The sequence below is a fragment of the Exophiala oligosperma genome (genome assembly GCF_000835515.1).
Source record: "Exophiala oligosperma strain CBS 72588 unplaced genomic scaffold supercont1.9, whole genome shotgun sequence".
Classification (NCBI taxonomy): Eukaryota; Fungi; Ascomycota; class Eurotiomycetes; order Chaetothyriales; family Herpotrichiellaceae; genus Exophiala; species Exophiala oligosperma.
This window is the reverse complement of record NW_015622826.1, coordinates 1,569,983-1,588,659: the sequence shown is the minus strand read 5'-3', so window position 1 is coordinate 1,588,659 and position 18,677 is coordinate 1,569,983. Positions and strand designations below refer to the sequence as shown.

Below are 18,677 nucleotides of genomic sequence, written 5' to 3'. Positions count from 1 at the left end.
AATTGTATCGTTCTCCATTTCTCTCGAATGTCGAATATCAGAGTCTTCCATAGCCAGTTGCTTTTTTTCTGGACACATCTGGACAAAGGCTTCCCGGCAGAACGTCGGACCATTTATTCGTATATTCCGTGTCTGCGCCGACAACATTTCCCTAATAACAACCCATACCACCACCTACCAACTTCTACCGACCCAGCTTGTGGTTTTCAACGATGATCCCTTTTATACCTCAAACTAAACGCCTGACACGATTTCAGTCATAACCTCCTCGCCAGAGACCCTCGAGATAAAGAAAAAAGAGTTGGTGGCCATGTCTCGCATCTTTGCTGGTTTGCGCTCCGCGGGCACCACCACATCGTTGCGACGCCCACGTACACCCACTGAGATCCTCCTCAACATTGCCCTGGCAGGGATAGCATCATACTCCACCTTTGCTCTTATATCTCATCACTTGATAGCTATCGGTGTAAGTTCCTGTACCTCAAACTCGAACATGCGACATGCGACATACAACCAGAAAGATGAATCAAAGAAAAAAAAAGAGCTCGGCCATGCTTCCATCTTTGAGGGTTCCCCCCAGTTTACTCTATACTAATAAAAGTACAAAACAGAACAGTGACGGTCCATCAATGTTCCCTACCATGCCCACCAGCACGAGCTTGACGGTTTACTCACGACGACACCGACACGGTCGAAACATCAAGGCCGGTGACGTTATTATTTTCGAAAACCCAGTGTTCCTGCGAGGCATGGCCATCAAGCGAGTGATTGGTATGCCTGGGGACTATGTAGTGTATGATCCCGCCCAAAGTCCCACGGTTGGAGGGGCAGGAATTGGAGGAGATGCCACCACGCGGGCGACCGAGACCAGTACAAGCAAGAAGACGAACACGGGCACGAGCCCTCCTCCAGAGCCAACGATGATCCAAGTCCCGGAAGGTCATGTGTGGGTGGCAGGTGACAATCTGGCTTATAGCAGGGACTCTAGGTTCTATGGACCTTTACCAATGGCACTCATACTAGGGAAATGTCTGTACAACGGGGACGGGTGGTTCAGTTGGAGAGACATGAGGGGGACGGGTTTCCAACCAGTCCTGCGAGAAGAAGAGGAGACGTGATGCAAAGAACAAAGACAAAACAAGAACAAGAACAAGATCAGAGAGGGAAAGTGAAATAAATGAGATTTGTACAGAGTACAGTGTACAGGTAAAGGTACAGAGTACGGTTACAGATACAGCCACGGCTATGGATACAGGTGATGGAGGATCGCTTGCTTGCTTGCTTCGGGTAATAAGGCGCCTCCAGAAGCTCCACCACGAACCAACTCTACCTGAAGCTAGGAGGATTACGCCTCTTATACGGCAAAGGCTCAACCTTCTTCCTCTTGAGCTCGACATCAGCACCCTCGAGCCCGGCTCTTTGCATGACGCCAGCCATGTTTTCATCCCATTGTGTCCGGAACAAGGATGCGCTGATGGGTGTCAACAGGTGTCGACTCATAAAGCTGCGAGCAGAGAAACCCTCCCTTTGGACCTTGCTCTTGGCAACTTCCAGGTCGATGGGGATGTTGTCCTTTTGTTGCCAGATGACGATAGATAATCGGTGGTATGGGCTACCTTTCTGAGCGTGAGGCGGCAGCCAAGGTAGGAGGACTTGATTATCGGCGGACAGTTTGGCGAGGTCGACCAAAGGTTCGGTCACAGAGATGGGAACATTGGTAGCCAAGAAGTGGCATCTCGAGTCGAAGCTGTCGGTCTCCAAGTTGGGGACGTCTGGGTCGACCACAGCAATGCTGACCAACTTCTCACCTCGTTCAAAGGTTTGCAGAGTCAACTGGCAGGCGTTCTCGCTGATGTCTGATCGCACGAATTCGCCGGGTGGAACAGACTTTCTGCCAAATGCAATCTTGATGTCCAAGATCGGATCACATGTTGGGATCACATCTGGTACAACATTCATCTGGGTAATGCGTTGGACCAGAATCTTCCGGGGGTATTCTCGCCATTTTCGCTCGGCTAGGTATCTGTAGATGGGTTTATTCATGTCTCCTGTTTTAAATTGTCAATGTAGCTCTTTGAGATCTAGCTTGAGATTATCTCACCTTTGCCATCTTCGAATCTTCTTTTCACGTTAGGGTCATTTATATCGGCCAAGATCTTGAGCTCTTCTAGTTCTGCACGCATGCTCTTCAATCTCTTTTGTTTGTAGACTTCGCCACCCCGGAACGTCGCTGGATCGGCTTCTTCGAGTCGAGCAATGCGAGCTCTTTCCGTCTCAATCTTTTTCAATTTTTCTGCTCTGTCCTCGATCAGGATTTTGCGGGCTTCCTGGAAACATTGGTATGGAAGTTGATCAAATGGAATGCCGGGCGATTGTGCCAAAGCTGCGCGTCGTCTTCGGGACCCGATAGGTGGGTTGCCGGCTTTCATAAGCTTGCGCTCCAGTCGTGGCACGAAGACGGTGGCAGGGTCGGGATTCTGGTAGAACGAGGGTCGTTGGACTTCGGCTTCCTGAAGCACGGGACTCGTGGTCGAAAGGGCGCGAACGGCCGCACCGCATGATGATTTTTCCACGGCTAGCGATCGCAGGGAATGCAGAAGAAGGGCACTGGGAGCCCGTGAAGGAGCCATGGTATGATGGAGGAAGATGAGTGACTCCTGCAACGCAGCGTGCAATGTACGAGTCCTCTCGGTCTTCGGACACTATTCCATGGACCCAAGCGACAAAAAGTTTCCAAGCTCGCAGCACTCGAGGTCAATCTTGGCATCGGTCAATGGAAGCGCTAATGCCGATGTACCGATGTTGCGCACCAATCTCCGTAGACTAGTCCGAAACAGGAGGAGGTGGTTACTCAGCACTCATGTCAGCAGAAGCACAAAGCCATTTCAAACAACAAACTCACTGGATTCACCCTTCATTCGTCGCTGTGATGAGCCTTGACCCGAGCAGGAAAACGCCTTGCCTTATAGCTGGATCTCACACTTTGGCCGTACCGTCGGTACAGTTATGTACGATGCTCCTGTAACATGCCGCATGAATTGACGCCCCCTGCGTAATCAAGGTAACACCAATCTACCGGCACCTTATGTAAACGTCCAAAAACGCTTCTCGTATTATCTGTTTCCTCCAGAAGTCACTCAGACCAGCGCTGCAGGCCCAAAAACTCACCAGAATGGAGCGTGACTCTGAGGCTTCGATGCAGGAAGAGGGAGGTGCTAGAGATGAGCAACAACAATATGCTGCCGGTCCAGACGAGAACGTGCCAGAGCCTACCCCCAGGAGACCTGGCCTCTTCAAACGACTATGCACTAAAGCTGGACTTGACCTGCCAACATTTCTGATGATGCTAAAGTGAGAAGCTCTCAACTCCTGACGAATGTAACTGATTGTTTCTGCAGAGGAGCAGTTGCGCCCACCATCGCACTAGCAGCGTAAGATACTCTATTGTTTTCGTTGCTACGAATTCTTATGTGGCTTAGATACGAAAGCGATGCCTGGGCTCGAGAATATACAACGCTTGGATACCTTGCGGCAATAATGACCATCCTCACGCTACCGATTCTTCCTCGGGCGAAGTTCTTCCAGAACCTCTTCGTTGCGATTTTTGCCGTCTGCCTGGGAGCTGCCATTGCACTGCTGACAATCCGATGTACCATATCTGCACGAGAATCGAAATCTCGAGCTTCTAGACAAGGCACATCTGGTAGTCAAGAGACGCTAAGCTTCAGCTCGGCAGCGAACGCCACCGCCGTGGCCTGGCTATTCTTCAACTTATGGCTCGCAAACACTTTACGAGCAGCTCGACCCCAGTTGATGGTTGTGTGCATTCAGTACACCATCTTCTCTGTCATCGCTTCGACATATGCCCCATCGTTTCCGACAATGGCGGTCGGGATGGCGTTTGTCAAGAGATTAATAAAGACTTTTTTGACCGGGTTTGCATTGTCTACAGGAGTGTCAATCTTCATAATACCCGTGTCATCGAGGAAGATCTGTCGGAAGCAAATGGCTGGTGTCTTGAACCTCTTGAAAGCTTGCATAAACATCCATAACTCTTATCTTCAGCAAATCACCAATTACCAGCAAGAGGTGACCTTGGCTAATGGGAAAAACGGCATAGCAAAACAGACTGCTGACTCTGCTGCATTTGCTCAGCAAGCTCAAGCAACGTCCGCCAAACTCAAGACGACTCTCCAAGAGACCTCGAAACTGTTTGGAATGTTAAAGATCGAGATTGGCTTCGCAAAGAAAGAAATTGGATTTGGAAAATTACGTGCCGAAGACTTTGCTATGATATGGGCGCGTCTACAGCAGATCTTCCTTCCAGTTGCTGGCTTGTCCACATTCGCAGATATCTTGCAATCCGTCAGACGACACAAGGAGGAAGGAGAAGATCTGATCGAAGATGCTAGTCTCGTCGATGCTATCCATCGACTTGAAGCAGATGAATGGCATGAAGTGGTGGCCATGTCCCGGGGACCTTTCAGCAGGGTCAAAGAGAGCCTGTCTGATGGTATTGCACATGTGCAGTATGTCCTCGAGCTTGCGCCACGCCCCAAAATTCCCAAAGCACATGACCCGGAAAAGAATGCAGACGCACCACCTGGACCGGGCGATCCCAACTTCACCGAGCACCTGAAGGCTGAGATAAAACTATTCGAAGAACATCGCGAAGGCACGATGCGTAGGTGGTGTGAGAAGAAAGGAATCGATGTCCCTGCCAAATTCTGGGAGGATCCGTCCGCTCAATACAACTTCAAGAACGCCAATTCCCTTGACGAAACCATACGCAGCAAACACAACCACCAGCAACTCTATTTGATTCTCTACCTCGAATACCTCCTCTACTCAGTCTGCCTGTCCATCCTAGACCTGGCCGTTTTCGCCGATTCCAAAGTCCAGGATGGGACCATGAGTAAAAAGCGCCTCATCTTTCCAGGATGGAGACGGATCAAGAAATTATACCAGCACATGTTCATGCAGGAGGACTCTGAACCAGCTTTACCCGACGGCGAAGCTACCGGAATCATCATCTACCCTGGTGAATCGCTTTCTGGACGTAAAGACCCAGAGCACTTGCCCCCGACGAACCTGTATCAGCACATCACCAACCATCTACGTGTCATCCCGCGCTTCCTAGGCTCCGATGCTTCGTCATATGGATTCCGCGCCGCTGTCGCCAGTATCTCTTTAGCCATTCTTGGCTATCTCAGGCCTACACATAACTTCTACCTCCAGCAGCGAGGCATATGGGCTGTCATCATGGTTGCTATCTCCATGGGCCCCACTGCCGGCGCGGGTGTACAAGGCTTTTTGCTCCGTATCGCTGGCACCGTCATCGCCATGGTCGTGTCGATCGCCATATGGTACATGGGTGACCAGAAACCAGCCGCCATCATACCACTGCTCTACCTTGCCTTTGTATGCGGATTCTATGTGGTCCTCAAAAAGCCCAAGTACCTCATCACGGGTATCATTTCGATCGTGACCCTGGTTCTGATCGTGGGCTACGAACTTCAGGACTTGAAGATTGGCACAAAACTACTGACTTCCAACGGCCAGGTATACTACCACATCTACGTCCTCGCACCGTACAGACTTGCCACCGTCGTGATTGGGCTGACAGTGGCATTCATATGGACCTACCTGCCCTACCCGGTCACCGCGCACGCCACGTTGCGCAAGGACCTCGGCGCCACCCTGTACCTGCTAGGTAACTACTACGCATGTACGCACAGCACGGTGGAAATGAAGCTGCGGCTCGGGGCCCGCGCCAACGACGCCGACAAGAAGAGCCCCATGCGCAAGCTCGACAAGGCGCGCGTCCAGTGTTTCGGCAAGATGCTGGGCATGATGAATCGACTGAGGGAGCATTCGGCTTTCACGGTCTACGAGCCGACGTTTGGCGGCAAGTTCCCCAAACAGACGTACGACGAGCTCATTGCCCACCTGCAGAGTTTGTTCAACTACATGTCGCTCATCAACTACTCCAGCCAGGCGTTTGTCACGCGGCCGGATCCAAAAACGAGCGACGAAGACGACCAAGGGGGAAGGACGGACAAGAATGCCGACCAGGGACACGCCATGGGCCGCACGCCAAACCGGTACACCGAGAGCGAGTGGCTGACGGACTTTCGGCGGCTGACGGCCAACGCGAGCGTCACGAGCCACGAACTCACCAGCACAATCTGCCTGGTGGCCGCGAGCGTGTCCAACGCGCAACCCCTGCCGCCGTACGTGCGCGTGCCCCCGCCCATCCACCTGGCCGACCAGCTGGCCCGCATCGACCCGGCCATCCTGAACGTGCAGCACATCAACGAACCCTGCTACGCGGCCTTTGCCGTCCTGGAGATCGCGAGCGTCCTGATCATGCAGGAGACGGCCGCCGTGCTGGGCAAGGTGAAGGAGCTCGTCGGCGAGGTGGATTTCAGTCTGCACGTCTCGTCGTCGACGGACACGAGTACCAGTTCTCTCCCAAACGGCAAGGGCAAGGCCGATTGAAGGGAGAACAGGAGAAAAGCCGCGTCCAACACTAGGTTTGGGTGTGTGCTTTTCTTCACGATGTACGTACGTTTTGGGATTTCTTTTGGGATGTTACAAGACGGTTGGGGGGGTTTTTCCTATTACAAAAAAAACCCTCCAACCCCGAGGCTATGCCTTTTTCTAAAAGGGGCCATTTTACGAGGGACGATGTAGTGATGCCAATCTTTTGGGGGGCCGGTGGGATCTTGGGCGGTGGCGGTTTTTTCGTTCCATTACTTGAATTACTTTCCAGGACTGTTAGATCAGTAGAAGAAAATCATACACGTAACGAAGCCGAGTACAGGTCTTGTTAAAGGTAGGCAGGTCCTTGATCGATCGAGTTCGTCCGGTTATACTAAATCTTTCATTTGGTCACGGCAATGTCATTCTTGTTGTACATGTAATATCCGGAGTACTTTTTGTCCGCTTCACTGCTGCTACTGCTGCTACCGTCCCCAGTACAATAACCAAGATCTTCGTGTGTGCGCAGAGGTCAGTACCTATGCTAAAAATGTTGAGGGTATCTTGAAGAGAAAACAAAAGCCAAAGCAAGACCCAAAACACCATAACCACCGTGTCTCGGATAACATCATCATGGGATAGATGCACGCACGATCCCCCCAAATCCGTCAACGCCTGCGCTTCAATGTAGGTAGATATCCCAACGCAGTACAATGTACAAATGTCCCCCTTGGACTCCTTTCCTTTTCTGTCTTCATCCCGCAATGTTCAAAAATCCACCAAATGCATTCGTACCGTAGGCCGTAGAGCCAGAGTTGTTTGTTGGCGAACCTGGCACATGTGCACTGACACAAGGACAAACCCCATAAGGACGCATCTGCTCAAACTTGTACAATACTATAAGCACCCGGAAGCCAATCTATAATAGTTTCAGGCGAACATGCTGTCGAAATCGAGGTCCATGTTCTCCATATTCTCCATGTTATCCATATTGTCCATGTTGTCCATATTCATCATACCGGTGCTGTCGAAATTGACGGCGTCATCAAAATTCATGTCGCTTGAGTTGAGGAGCTCGTCGAACTCGTTGGGTCCGAGAGCTGGAAGACTGAAGTCGTTCGGATTGAGTTGTGCCGGTTGAGTGATGTCGGCTGGTGCGGTGCCTGACATGCCGTTGTCCGCTGGGGGCATGTTGAAGGTATCATCACCCGCCTGGTTTGCATACGACTCTAGGCCTGGAAGCAGGGACGTCAAGGAGGAATCTTGGGCCACAGAGGCGTCGAACCCGTCCCCGAGATTGTTCATGTCAAAGTTTATGTCGTTGCCGGGGTTGTTAATCATGTCCGCCGACGGTTCACCGAACATGGATGTAAAGTTGAAATCATCATTTCCGCCAGCAGACATATCCTGCGGAGTGGCTTTGGGGAAGTCGTCAAAATTGAGGAGCGTTGGCTTGGGTTCAGGTACTGGTGGAGGAGGGTTCTCGAATGGTTTCTCTGGCACCTTGACCGGTATAGAAGGAGACTGGGACTTTTTCTTGTCAGGCTTGGTCGAAGCGGGCTGTTTCTCGGCCTGCTTGGCTGGAGCGGTCTTTTTCGCTGTCTTGGGAGACGTCTGGGCTTTCGTAGGGGTTTTCGAGGGTTTGGGCGGAGATTCTTTTGGTTTAGAAGGAGGAGGTTGTGGTTGTGTCTGCGCAGCTGCGTCTGGTTCGGCTGTTTTGATGCGCTTGGACGCCGTCTCTTGTTCAGCCTCCTGTGTCTTTTCCTGCGTGCCCTCGACTTCGTCACGTTTTCTCTTCGCAGTGGCTGCGCTGTCTTCTTTTGCTTTTGCTTCTCGACGCGCTCGGTTTTGGGCCAGCTTATTTTCTAAGTACCACTTGGCGTCGAGGATTTGTACTTCGCAGTCGTCAAGCGCATCTTGGAATTTCTTCGCGGTTTCGACGAGGACCGCTCGTGTAGATTGCGCATAGTTGACAGGGTCTTTCATGGCATACGCGATGCGCGTGACGGACCCGTTGAACATGCCTTCGACGATGCGCAACGGATCGTACGCGGGTTTCGTCGCAGCCATGGTGACGACGGCATAAGCGAGGAGATGGGGGGAGGCGGTCGGGAAAAGGGCGAGAGTAATGGTGGTGCGGTGCGGAAAGAAAGAATCGATCACCGGAGGGGAGACAACATGCCTCTCAACTGCAGTTTGATTAAGCTCTTTGGCTTTGACCACGATGGACGGCCATGGAAAAAGTGTCAGTGTCAAGTTCGTGATGATGGACGGGGATGGTGGGTCGAACCAACGGACCCGAAGTGGGAGACGAGACAAGGAGAATGAATGGAAAGGGCCTTTGGGTGCCACACAAGGGGTCCAGGTAGGCTTACTAGGCGCGGGATGCAGCGAGCAGGGGCCATGATTGACCTCCCCGGGCGTCTTATAGGCGGCGGCTACAGTGGGGAGTTGCCTCTAGACGCACCAACCTCACCAAGGCTGGGGGGGCCACCAGGGCTCAAGCAGAAGCCTAAAACAAGCACGCGAGTCCCGAACAAGCTTAACGGCGACTGCTGCTGCGCCTGCAGCCGTTCTGACAAGTCACATCACACCTTATCTGCTCCAACTTCCACCATGTTTTACTGTAACTATCTACTTTTCTCGCTCCTCCTCTTCTTCTTCAGACACTTTTTCTCATCCTATCTTCCTCCAACCAGCTTGTTGTTCTTCCTTTCTTCCTCTCATCTTTGTCCAGTCGCTTGGAATTCGTGCATTGCAAGTTTGGGCGTTGGGAAAAGAATCTGAGCGATTTCTTATCTCTCTTCACTTTTCCTAAAGTCATCATCTCCTCGACCTTGAAATCTGCTCTGATTTGCTTTGCTGCGCACTTTTCTCGAGTTTCAGCCGCCGCCGTGCTGCCTGCCTACCGTTCTCATCTCGGCGCGACCGCTTTGACGACCTGCCATCAGCGTACCACGACCACCTCAGAACACCCCTAAACACACTTACTTCCTTCTCCTCTTTTCCCAGACTTCTGCGTTGTCCAAGCATCTCCTACTTGTCCACCGTTTTTGGCGCTCCTCTCTGGGTTGGCTCTTCATCTGATAGCGACTTGTCTTCGACGTTCTTCAGCGAGAATTTCCTTTGGTTGCGACTCCACCTCCCCCCGCAATACGAGTACCTCGACAAGCGAAGTATACTCGACCTGAGCTGCTCCCATATAATCGTTTCATTCGACAACTTTTCCCGCGAGTCTTGTCTATTATCTTTTCAACTGTCAGAAGAATTATAATCCTCGAATATGTCGGAAAACGCTTCGGTTCTGCCACCCCCGCCATCAACCGTTGGCGCTCCTGGGTACGATGCTCCTCCTGGCAGCAACGGTCACACCGGCGCTCCAATGGGGCCGCCTGCGCTTCCCCCGGTCGTCATTCCCCAGAATAACAACCCTGTCCCGACCCCTGCAACACCTGGCGGTGCCATGTCGCCTTCGTCCGGAGGAATGGTTCGAAGAGCTGCGCCTGAACCAAACAAGAGGGCTCTCTATGTGGGTGGTTTGGATCCTCGTGTGACGGAAGACGTCTTGAAGCAGATCTTTGAGACAACTGGACATGTTGTCAGCGTCAAGATCATTCCAGACAAGAATGTGAGTATGATACTCCAATGGCAGTTACTAACGACTAACCTGAAACAGCAGTTCAACACGAAAGGCCTCAACTACGGCTTTGTCGAATACGATGATCCGGGTGCTGCTGAGCGAGCCATGTCTACACTCAACGGTCGACGAGTTCATCAAGGCGAGATCCGCGTCAATTGGGCGTACCAATCCAACACATCCAACAAGGAGGATACCTCGAACCACTTCCATATTTTCGTGGGTGACCTGAGTAACGAAGTCAATGATGAAGTTCTTTTGCAAGCATTCTCTGCTTTTGGTTCTGTTTCGGAAGCACGGGTCATGTGGGACATGAAGACCGGTCGCACTCGAGGCTACGGTTTCGTTGCTTTCCGGGAGAGGCAAGATGCCGAGAAGGCCCTCGCGTCGATGGATGGTGAATGGCTGGGTAGTAGAGCTATTCGGTGCAACTGGGCCAACCAGAAAGGGCAGCCATCAATCTCGCAGCAACAGGCTATGGCCGCCATGGGTATGACTCCAACCACTCCTTTCGGGCACCACCATTTCCCTACTCAAGGCGTCCAGTCATATGAGATGGTGGTCAACCAAACTCCGAGCTGGCAGACGACATGCTATGTTGGCAATCTTACACCGTACACCACACAGGCCGACCTCATTCCATTGTTCCAAAACTTTGGTTACGTTGTTGAGACTAGGTTTCAGTCTGACCGAGGCTTCGCTTTCATCAAGATGGATACGCACGAGAATGCCGCCATGGCCATTTGCCAGCTTTCGGGTTACAATGTCAACGGGCGACCTTTGAAATGCTCTGTAAGTATAGGCGTCAAGGCCTTGCAGCAAGATATCTAACGTTGTCTAGTGGGGCAAAGATCGTCCTCCGACCGGCCAATTCGACACGTATTCACCACAAACATCCATTGGTTCTGCGACAACTCCTGGCGGCTACAACCCAGCCTCGCCGTATTTCCCCCAGTATGGTGGACCAGGTCCCATGACCCCTCAGGGTACTGATACACTCCTTAGGTTGTCCATGCAGACTTGAGCTGACATATCTCTAGGACCCAGCCCAGGAGGACGCGGCCAATGGGATTCGAACAATCATGCTAGCCCTTATACTCAATCTCCCCAATCAGCCTTCGGACAAGGACCAGTTCCGCCTTCGGCTGGAGGATACGGTCGTGGTCAAGGTGCACCTGCAGGAATGTTCCAGCAGCCTCCTCCATCGTTTGGTAACAATTTTCCAGGATATCAGGCATAGTTTGTGACAGCGTAGGAGCAACGTTATGGATCTTAAACCAGATTGATCTTTGCTATGAGCGTTCTGTTCAGATTACGACATCTCACCAACTTTCATGAGCCATTAGACGGGGTGAATCAAGCGAGCAGATGTGTTGTTGGTGTTGTCGTGAGTAAGTCACGGGCATTGGTGCTTAGCAGGATACCCATATCAAAAGCGTTATACTTGTTTCCAAATGCACTGGTTGAACTGCCTCGCAGATGTAAGAATAGAAGGTTGACTCACATGTCGTATAGCGTATCAATCCAATTTTCCCTTCCATAATATTGATGATTACCTAGGATTCTCCGAAAGTGCAGGGTTCATGCGAGTACGATTTGAGGACGGAGTCTGAGCTCGATAGCCTTGTGCAGCCTTGCATTGTGCCAAGACACTAATATTTTTCACTAAGCGCCACCTCGCGACGCGCTCTACGCGTTACGTTGATTGTCCCAGTCCTGCACGAATAGTCTACGAGTACGAGTACTTCTTACCTGCTGTTTGTTCCCATCTCCCCGACGCTGTCCGCTCTTTCCTCAGTGGCCTCTTCCTTTCATGCACCTTTCTCCGGCCACCGTCCTCCTACGTTCTCCGAATGGTGCGTTAAGATCGCCAAAGAGATTCATTCATGCCATCATGTTTCAGCGAGCGACAAGACAATATGATTCGAATGCACAATCGGACAAGAGGCAGTCACCTCTGCGGGTAAACAATACTGTCGCAAACACTGCACGAGAGCCTGGAAACAGCCAGTTGAAACGCAAACTTGACCGAAGCCTAAGCTATACAAGCAGACTGGCCTCGTTATCTCAACAAAACTCTTTTGATGACGAGAACACTCCCCCTGAGGTCACCTACGTAGACCTTACGAGCCCACAGAAGCACTCTAGCATCTCTTATCCCTCACTTGATAATTTGGATTGCGAGTCATATCCTACACTCCCTCCGTTGTCGAACAACTCCACCGGTCAGCCTCCCAGCAGCGCCCCGGTACCATGGTCTTCATCTCCTCCGTCACATTACAACAAACCAAATGCAGCCACAAGAGTCGAAGAGCCTCCTTCTCCAGTCAGGCCGACGAAAAGACGTGTTCTGCCGGCTAGCTTTACTTCCGCCGATGCGAGAAACGTTTCATCTTTCCCAACAGACACGAATGCAAGTAGTTATACAAGAACTTCGAGGGAACGGTTGACCACAGACAAGGAACAAGAGCTTGACAGATACTCTGACAGATCAGCTGCAGCACACCAGAAGAAGTTTCGGGATCCATCGCACAACGTGACTTCAGCCATGTCAGCCATGCTGCAGCAAGCACCCGCAGCTCGTCAGCGGTCTAGCACGCCAGTGTCACGACCAACGACATCTTCGGGTAGGACACTTCAGTCTTTTATGAAACCTACAGATGGTCAAAAGCTTCCACTTGAACGATTACCAGAGCCATTTCTCTCGGACGAACAAAAGGCTGTTATGAAGGCTGTAATGGAGGAAGGGAAAAGTGTATTTTTCACTGGTTCTGCCGGTACGGGAAAGTCGGTTCTTATGAGGGCAATCATTTCCCAACTGAAGCACAAATACCGCAAGGAGCCCGACCGTTACGCCATTACCGCTTCCACGGGTCTTGCTTCGTGTATCCTGGAAGGCCAGACACTTCACAGTTGGTCAGGCATCGGACTCGGAAAAGAGCCTGCACCTGAACTTGTCAAAAAGGTTAAACGGAATCAGAAATCACGTCAAAAATGGCTGAGAACAAAAATACTTATCATCGATGAGATCTCTATGGTTGATGGTCAACTGTTTGACAAACTCGAGCAAGTAGCTCGGACGATTCGCAACAATGGTCGACCTTTTGGCGGGATACAGTTGGTTGTCACTGGAGATTTCTTCCAACTCCCCCCTGTCCCAGACAAGAATTCCACAGCCAAGTTTGTGTTTGATGCCGTGACATGGAACACCTGCATTCAACATACGATTCTTCTCACCCACGTGTTTCGACAAAAGGATGAGAACTTTGCAAGGATGCTCAACGAGATGCGGCTCGGGAAGATGAGCCCCGCTACAATTCGCGAGTTCAAATCGTTGTCGAGGCCACTCAACTTTCGGGATGAACTCGAGGCTACTGAACTGTAAGTAACGATATTTCCAACTTGTTTGACTTTCACTCACAAGATTAGATACCCACGTCGCGAAGAAGTCGAAAATGCCAATCAGAACCGCATGCGAAAACTTTCTGGTCAAATCATGACTTTCAATGCAGTCGATTCCGGCGTACAAGATCTCAATGTGCGAAAGAATCTTCTCGCAAACTTTATTGCTCCAGAAGTTCTCGAGCTGAAGAAAGGTGCTCAAGTTATGCTTATCAAGAACATTGATTCTCAGTTGGTCAACGGTTCCCTAGGCATTGTTCAATCTTTCATGGACGAAGGCACCTTTTTCGCTTATAAGGAAGACGAGCCAACGTTCCTACTGGCACATGAACCTGATGATGGAGAGCATCCCGAAGACAAAGCGGCTGCCCGTGAGAAGATCCAGGCTGCTCGCCTGAAAAGTCAAGGTGGCAATGTGGCCTCGGGAAGACTGTGGCCAATGGTTCGGTTCAACCTACCAGATGGCACGTCCCGGAGCATGCTCTGTGCACCCGATGAATGGAAGACTGAGTCTCAACAGGGAGAAGTCCTGGCCAAGCGAGTGCAGGTTCCTCTGATCCTCGCGTGGGCCTTGTCGATTCACAAAGCCCAAGGGCAAACTTTGAGCCGGGTGAAGGTTGATCTGGGGAAAGTCTTTGAAAAAGGACAAGCCTACGTCGCTCTCAGTCGCGCAAGAAGTAAGGAAGGTCTACAGGTGCTTCGATTTGATGAGCGGAAAGTCATGGTACACGCCAAAGTGCTGCAGTTCTATTCCAAACTGTCGGGTCATACGACGTTGGAGAAGCCATTCAAGACAACCGGTGTGGAACCTACCTTTTTTGCGAAGAAAGCTAGTGTCAAGAGTACTGCGAAGACACCTGTCGAAGAGGACGAGTTTGGCGATGATTTTTCGTACGAAGAGATGCTGGAGTTGGAATCTCAGATGATGAGCGCTGGCAGTAGAGGGCGGTAGAGTACGTCGTCCCAGGACAAGATGCGGCATCGTCAGTGTCTTCCCAGGTAGTGAGTGGCACGGTATAGCCAGGGACCTAGGGAGCTAGCATACAGTATTTGAGGCATATGTCAGAGATGGCGGAATCAAAGATGGTACCAATTCAATGCACTTCGTACTCGATCTAGTCTCAAGAATAAGAAACGATCCAGCCTCAGTTTGAGCACCGCATTTGAGGTACATGCATCAAGGAGGCTCAAACCCCGGCACACATGAGACAGTCAATTGTTACGGTAGAGATTGTACATTCCGCAAAATACCCTTTTCACGAGTTACTCTATACAAAAACTCGGTGACGAATCACCAAGAACATAAATCAGGTACATATAATCGTATATTCTGTATAATTATCTAAAGTGAAAACATGACACGTACTACGAGTTACGACGGAGTTTGTCCAACTTGTAACATGCGTCTTGCCTGGAACGGTGTTAACCCCCAATAATACCTTGTATCGCACTCGTCACAGAACTACTCCACAGATTCCTTTTCCTTTTCCTTTTCCCTTATTCTTTTGAAAAATGGTTTTGAACGAACTCCTTACACCTGGTGCATACCTTTTACCTTTGCTGGGAACAAAAATGATGGCTTCGGCTTAGACGGTGGTTTTTGAATGGGAGACTGCGCCTCCTCCAAGAATGGACATTGTGAGGGGGGGTGGGGTGGAGAGGATGGGGGAGAGGCGGGAGAGGGGCCCGGCTCTGGGGAAGGTGTCGCTGTACTTTTTTTTCCGATCCAAATACTCCGTAACTCCCTCATTCAACCTCGTTACGCACGGCTGATGACTGCTGTTCATGTATCGATGATGACGAGAATATTTGAGGGTGGCGATGATGGGTTGAACCGGCTTGTTGGATGTTGTTTCTATTGGTTGACTATCGGGGAAAGGAGAAAAGGATGTGCCCGTGGACGGCCAGGACAGATTAATGCAATGATTCTGTGAGTGGTTGCAATAAACCCACGTGTGGCGACATCTGCGAATCTAATGTTGAGGAGTTCTGCATAACAGACGCCTGACCTGAGTGACAGGCATTTGAGGAGATATCCTGTGATAACGCCTCGACCCGTTCTCGTCAGCATCCTTTACTTCGTTGATGGCGTTGCGCAGATCTCGCCTAAAGCCATGGCCGAACAAGATCTCCTGGCCGTAGCCATCTCCGACCACCTTCACTGGAGTCGTGAAGAGGAAGCCAGGGAAATTCCGGAAAGACCATTGGATGGCGCCAAAGCCGAGGACAGGGATCGGCCTGCCATCATACTGACAGAGGCCCATCCGTGGACGAAGGCTCACGTGAGAATTCTCGATCCGGGTCCAGGGTATCCCGAGTCTGTTCATGACGCTCACTTCGATCGTGTTGTCGTCTGAACCGCCGTCGAAAAATGCACAGGAGGCTTGCTCAACGTGGTCATTGAACCCGATGGCGGTAAGGCTCGTCAAACGCTCCCGGTGGTATCCGTTCTCGATCCTGTTCAAGAACTGATCCAACTCCCGCGCCTCAGCTATCCCCATATGGCAGATACTCGTCCACGACTCTGTCAACAGATTGTGTGCTGACGTTCTCAATCGTGAGGTGGCTTGTGAAGGCTCGGGGTTATGGTTCGATGCGCTGTCCACGGCAGCGTACCGGCCCATGGAGGCATGAGTTTGGACGTCTGCGGTCTCGGGTGTCGCAGGTGTTGGATTCGACTGATGCTGATGGGCACCAGTGTCCCTCGTGGCTTGTTTGACGTCAGGGCCTTCGGCTCGCGAGCGTGCCTTGCTGCGTGATTTGAGCTGTCACATCAGGTGTTAACAATCCACAGATGGACAGGAGGCCGAGGATTGAGGTCCACAGAATCACACCTTGAGAAATTGCAGAACCTGTTCCCACCGAAGCTTTGTCGTCTGCCTCGCACGGGATTCAGATTGCACCCCACGGCTAGTCGAGCCCCCTTGGGATGACATGACGGATGTCGTCGAATTCGTCCAAGGCTGAGGATTACCTGGAAACAATTTCAAGCCTGGTGAGTGGTGGGGGGCGAGTCACGACGAGGCTCTGTTTCAGTCGAGAAGGTGCCCGATGCTGAATATCACATGGACCAGCTCTGGAGGTTCACTCGATGACGACGGAGCGAAAGAAAAAAACTGTCATTGCGGTGGCTCGTGAGATAACGACAAGACAATAAACTAGAGGGTGGAGGGCTATTGGCAGTTTGTCGGTGGCAGATGGTCAGAGGATCAGATAGAAGCCGTAAGAGAATATCGTCCCGGTTTATGTTATTGATCTAAGGGGGAGTCCTAGGACAGACAGCGTCATAAAATGCATGATATTTGGTGGTGGTCGAGTGCATGAGCGTGGGCCTCGATATGTGGAACGTACCTGGAGGAAGACACCACCAGCCAACAGACGACTGGAAGCAGTAGATCAAGCGGGTCACTCCCTGCATGGAAAACGTGGAAAAAGCCGCACTTCAGGATGAAGGGGGTAGCGGGGGTAGAAGTCCAAAGCCACCAAAGTAGCTCCCTTCGGCGACTCCAGTATCGCACGGCAAAAAAAGAACTCAGAAGCGAAGATGGTAGATACAATAGGTCGGGAAAGGTCCGTGATGATAGGCCGGACAAAGTAGTCCACATGGCAAACTCTTCTGCATGAATATGTGCTTTTTAGGGCTGCTCCATCACTATCTACGATGGAGTGAATTGTCGAGTGGGAAGCTCAACCACATGTACTCCGTCCTCGACATCTTAGAACCCCGCGTACAAGGAACGTTAAGAGATTGTGATGTTGTGGGGGTCGACCTGTGCATCTCGATTTGCAAGGTATTAATAGGTGCTCCTCTATCTGAGACAGATGCCCATCCTTGACACATAAATGGGCGCGCATAATTGGATCTTGCCTCGAGGCTCCATGGCGTCCAGCTGTTGCAGTAGGCTAGACGCCTCGCGAGGCAATTCTGGTTCATTTCGTCATGAGGCCATGAAGACCAATGTGAATGATTCCAGGTTTGCCTCGCTGTCTGCCCCTTTTGCCCAGGCCCAGCTGTCCAATCTGGACCAGGTGCAGCATCCAGGGGCTTGACTCTGTGTTGGCCTTTCCACCTGGACGTATGTTTCCAGCGACAACGACTTCCCCGCCATCTTGTGTGGTCTTTCTCTTTTTTGCCATGCTATGCTCTCAGTCCGAGCTGCATCTAGTCTGAGCCACCCCGAACATGGCAGGCTATGATGAACTCTCAACTCTCCTGGGGACAAACCCTGATCTCGTCGTCCTTCGCCGCTTCGGGCCCCTGGCGGCGCAGGTGTTGCTTCATCTCCAGGCCGAACTCCTTGAACTTGACGACGATCTCGAGTATCTCAAGGCAGCCGAGTCAAACGATCCCGTACAGCAAGATCATGCAAAGTCTTGGGCAAAAGCCAATGAATCGATTGCCCGAGGGGGGCGGAGCTTCCGGAAAGAATTGATTGAGGATGTCGAGGGGAAGCTTCTGAGATATTGTACGTTGGGACACACATTGTCCATCACTGCTTTTCCTTGCAGATGACGTCGAACCTTTGCCAGAGATGCAAGTGTCTGCTGACCACTGACAAGATCGATTTGTCGGACAGGCGTCTAATGTCCTCAAACTGCCCGAGCCCGATCGGTGCGACATTGATTTCCTGCGCACGTGGTTAGAAGGCGAAAGGGGAGGCCAAAATTTTATCAAGAAGCATTCCGATGCTGAGGCCAGAGCATGGGACCCTCAACACGCAAAAGACCTTATGGCAGTGAACAGGCGGACTGATCGTTTCGCGGCCTGGGTCGGCAACACCTTGATACCAGTTTACCACCGCAAGTTGGGCCACCGCATACATCAGAAGAAGGATGATGATATTCTCGGGCCACGATACTTCTATAACGACGGTCTTTTCGTGGCCATAGGGAATATCGCCTGTACTGTGCTCTCATCTATTATTCCATCAACCTCCATCGTCATCCTTTACTATATTCAGAACATGCTGGTCCGGTTGCTGGTCATTGTCGCGCTGAGCGCGCTGTTCTCCCTGACCATGAGCTTTGCAGCACAAGGTCATCGATACGAGGTCTTCGCCGCCACGACCGCTTTTGCAGCTGTTCAAGTCGTGTTTGTTGGCGGTGCCAACTTTGTAGTTGCGACCCCGCCACAACCGGCCTGACCAAAACCATT

At 51.4% G+C, this 18,677-nt stretch overlaps 5 protein-coding genes across 5 annotated transcripts; 3 read left to right on the top strand and 2 right to left on the bottom strand.

Moving 5' to 3' along the window:
- The first annotated feature begins 166 nt into the window (after window positions 1–166).
- On the top strand, window positions 167–2,107 carry PV06_09135 (signal peptidase I). The gene is made up of 2 exons (XM_016410551.1): window positions 167–466; window positions 612–2,107. Exons 1-2 carry the CDS (start codon window positions 311–313, stop codon window positions 1,116–1,118), a joined length of 663 nt encoding a protein of 220 aa, XP_016259573.1. The 5' UTR covers window positions 167–310; the 3' UTR covers window positions 1,119–2,107.
- PV06_09134 (uncharacterized protein) lies at window positions 1,163–2,698 on the bottom strand. Its single transcript, XM_016410550.1, has 2 exons — window positions 2,102–2,698; window positions 1,163–2,048 (listed from the first exon to the last, which is right to left on the bottom strand). Exons 1-2 carry the CDS (start codon window positions 2,628–2,630, stop codon window positions 1,327–1,329), a joined length of 1,251 nt encoding a protein of 416 aa, XP_016259572.1. The 5' UTR covers window positions 2,631–2,698; the 3' UTR covers window positions 1,163–1,326.
- Window positions 2,699–2,922: 224 nt separating this feature from the next.
- PV06_09133 (uncharacterized protein) lies at window positions 2,923–6,821 on the top strand. The gene is made up of 3 exons (XM_016410549.1): window positions 2,923–3,351; window positions 3,399–3,431; window positions 3,480–6,821. The coding sequence occupies exons 1-3, from the start codon at window positions 3,173–3,175 to the stop codon at window positions 6,499–6,501; spliced, it is 3,234 nt and encodes a 1,077-aa protein (XP_016259571.1). The 5' UTR covers window positions 2,923–3,172; the 3' UTR covers window positions 6,502–6,821.
- Window positions 6,822–6,892: 71 nt separating this feature from the next.
- PV06_09132 (uncharacterized protein) lies at window positions 6,893–8,728 on the bottom strand. Its single transcript, XM_016410548.1, has one exon. The coding sequence runs from the start codon at window positions 8,551–8,553 to the stop codon at window positions 7,414–7,416; it is 1,140 nt and encodes a 379-aa protein (XP_016259570.1). The 5' UTR covers window positions 8,554–8,728; the 3' UTR covers window positions 6,893–7,413.
- Window positions 8,729–9,111: 383 nt separating this feature from the next.
- On the top strand, window positions 9,112–11,654 carry PV06_09131 (uncharacterized protein). The gene is made up of 4 exons (XM_016410547.1): window positions 9,112–10,111; window positions 10,160–10,912; window positions 10,962–11,106; window positions 11,161–11,654. Exons 1-4 carry the CDS (start codon window positions 9,767–9,769, stop codon window positions 11,358–11,360), a joined length of 1,443 nt encoding a protein of 480 aa, XP_016259569.1. The 5' UTR covers window positions 9,112–9,766; the 3' UTR covers window positions 11,361–11,654.
- The last annotated feature ends 7,023 nt before the right edge of the window (window positions 11,655–18,677 follow it).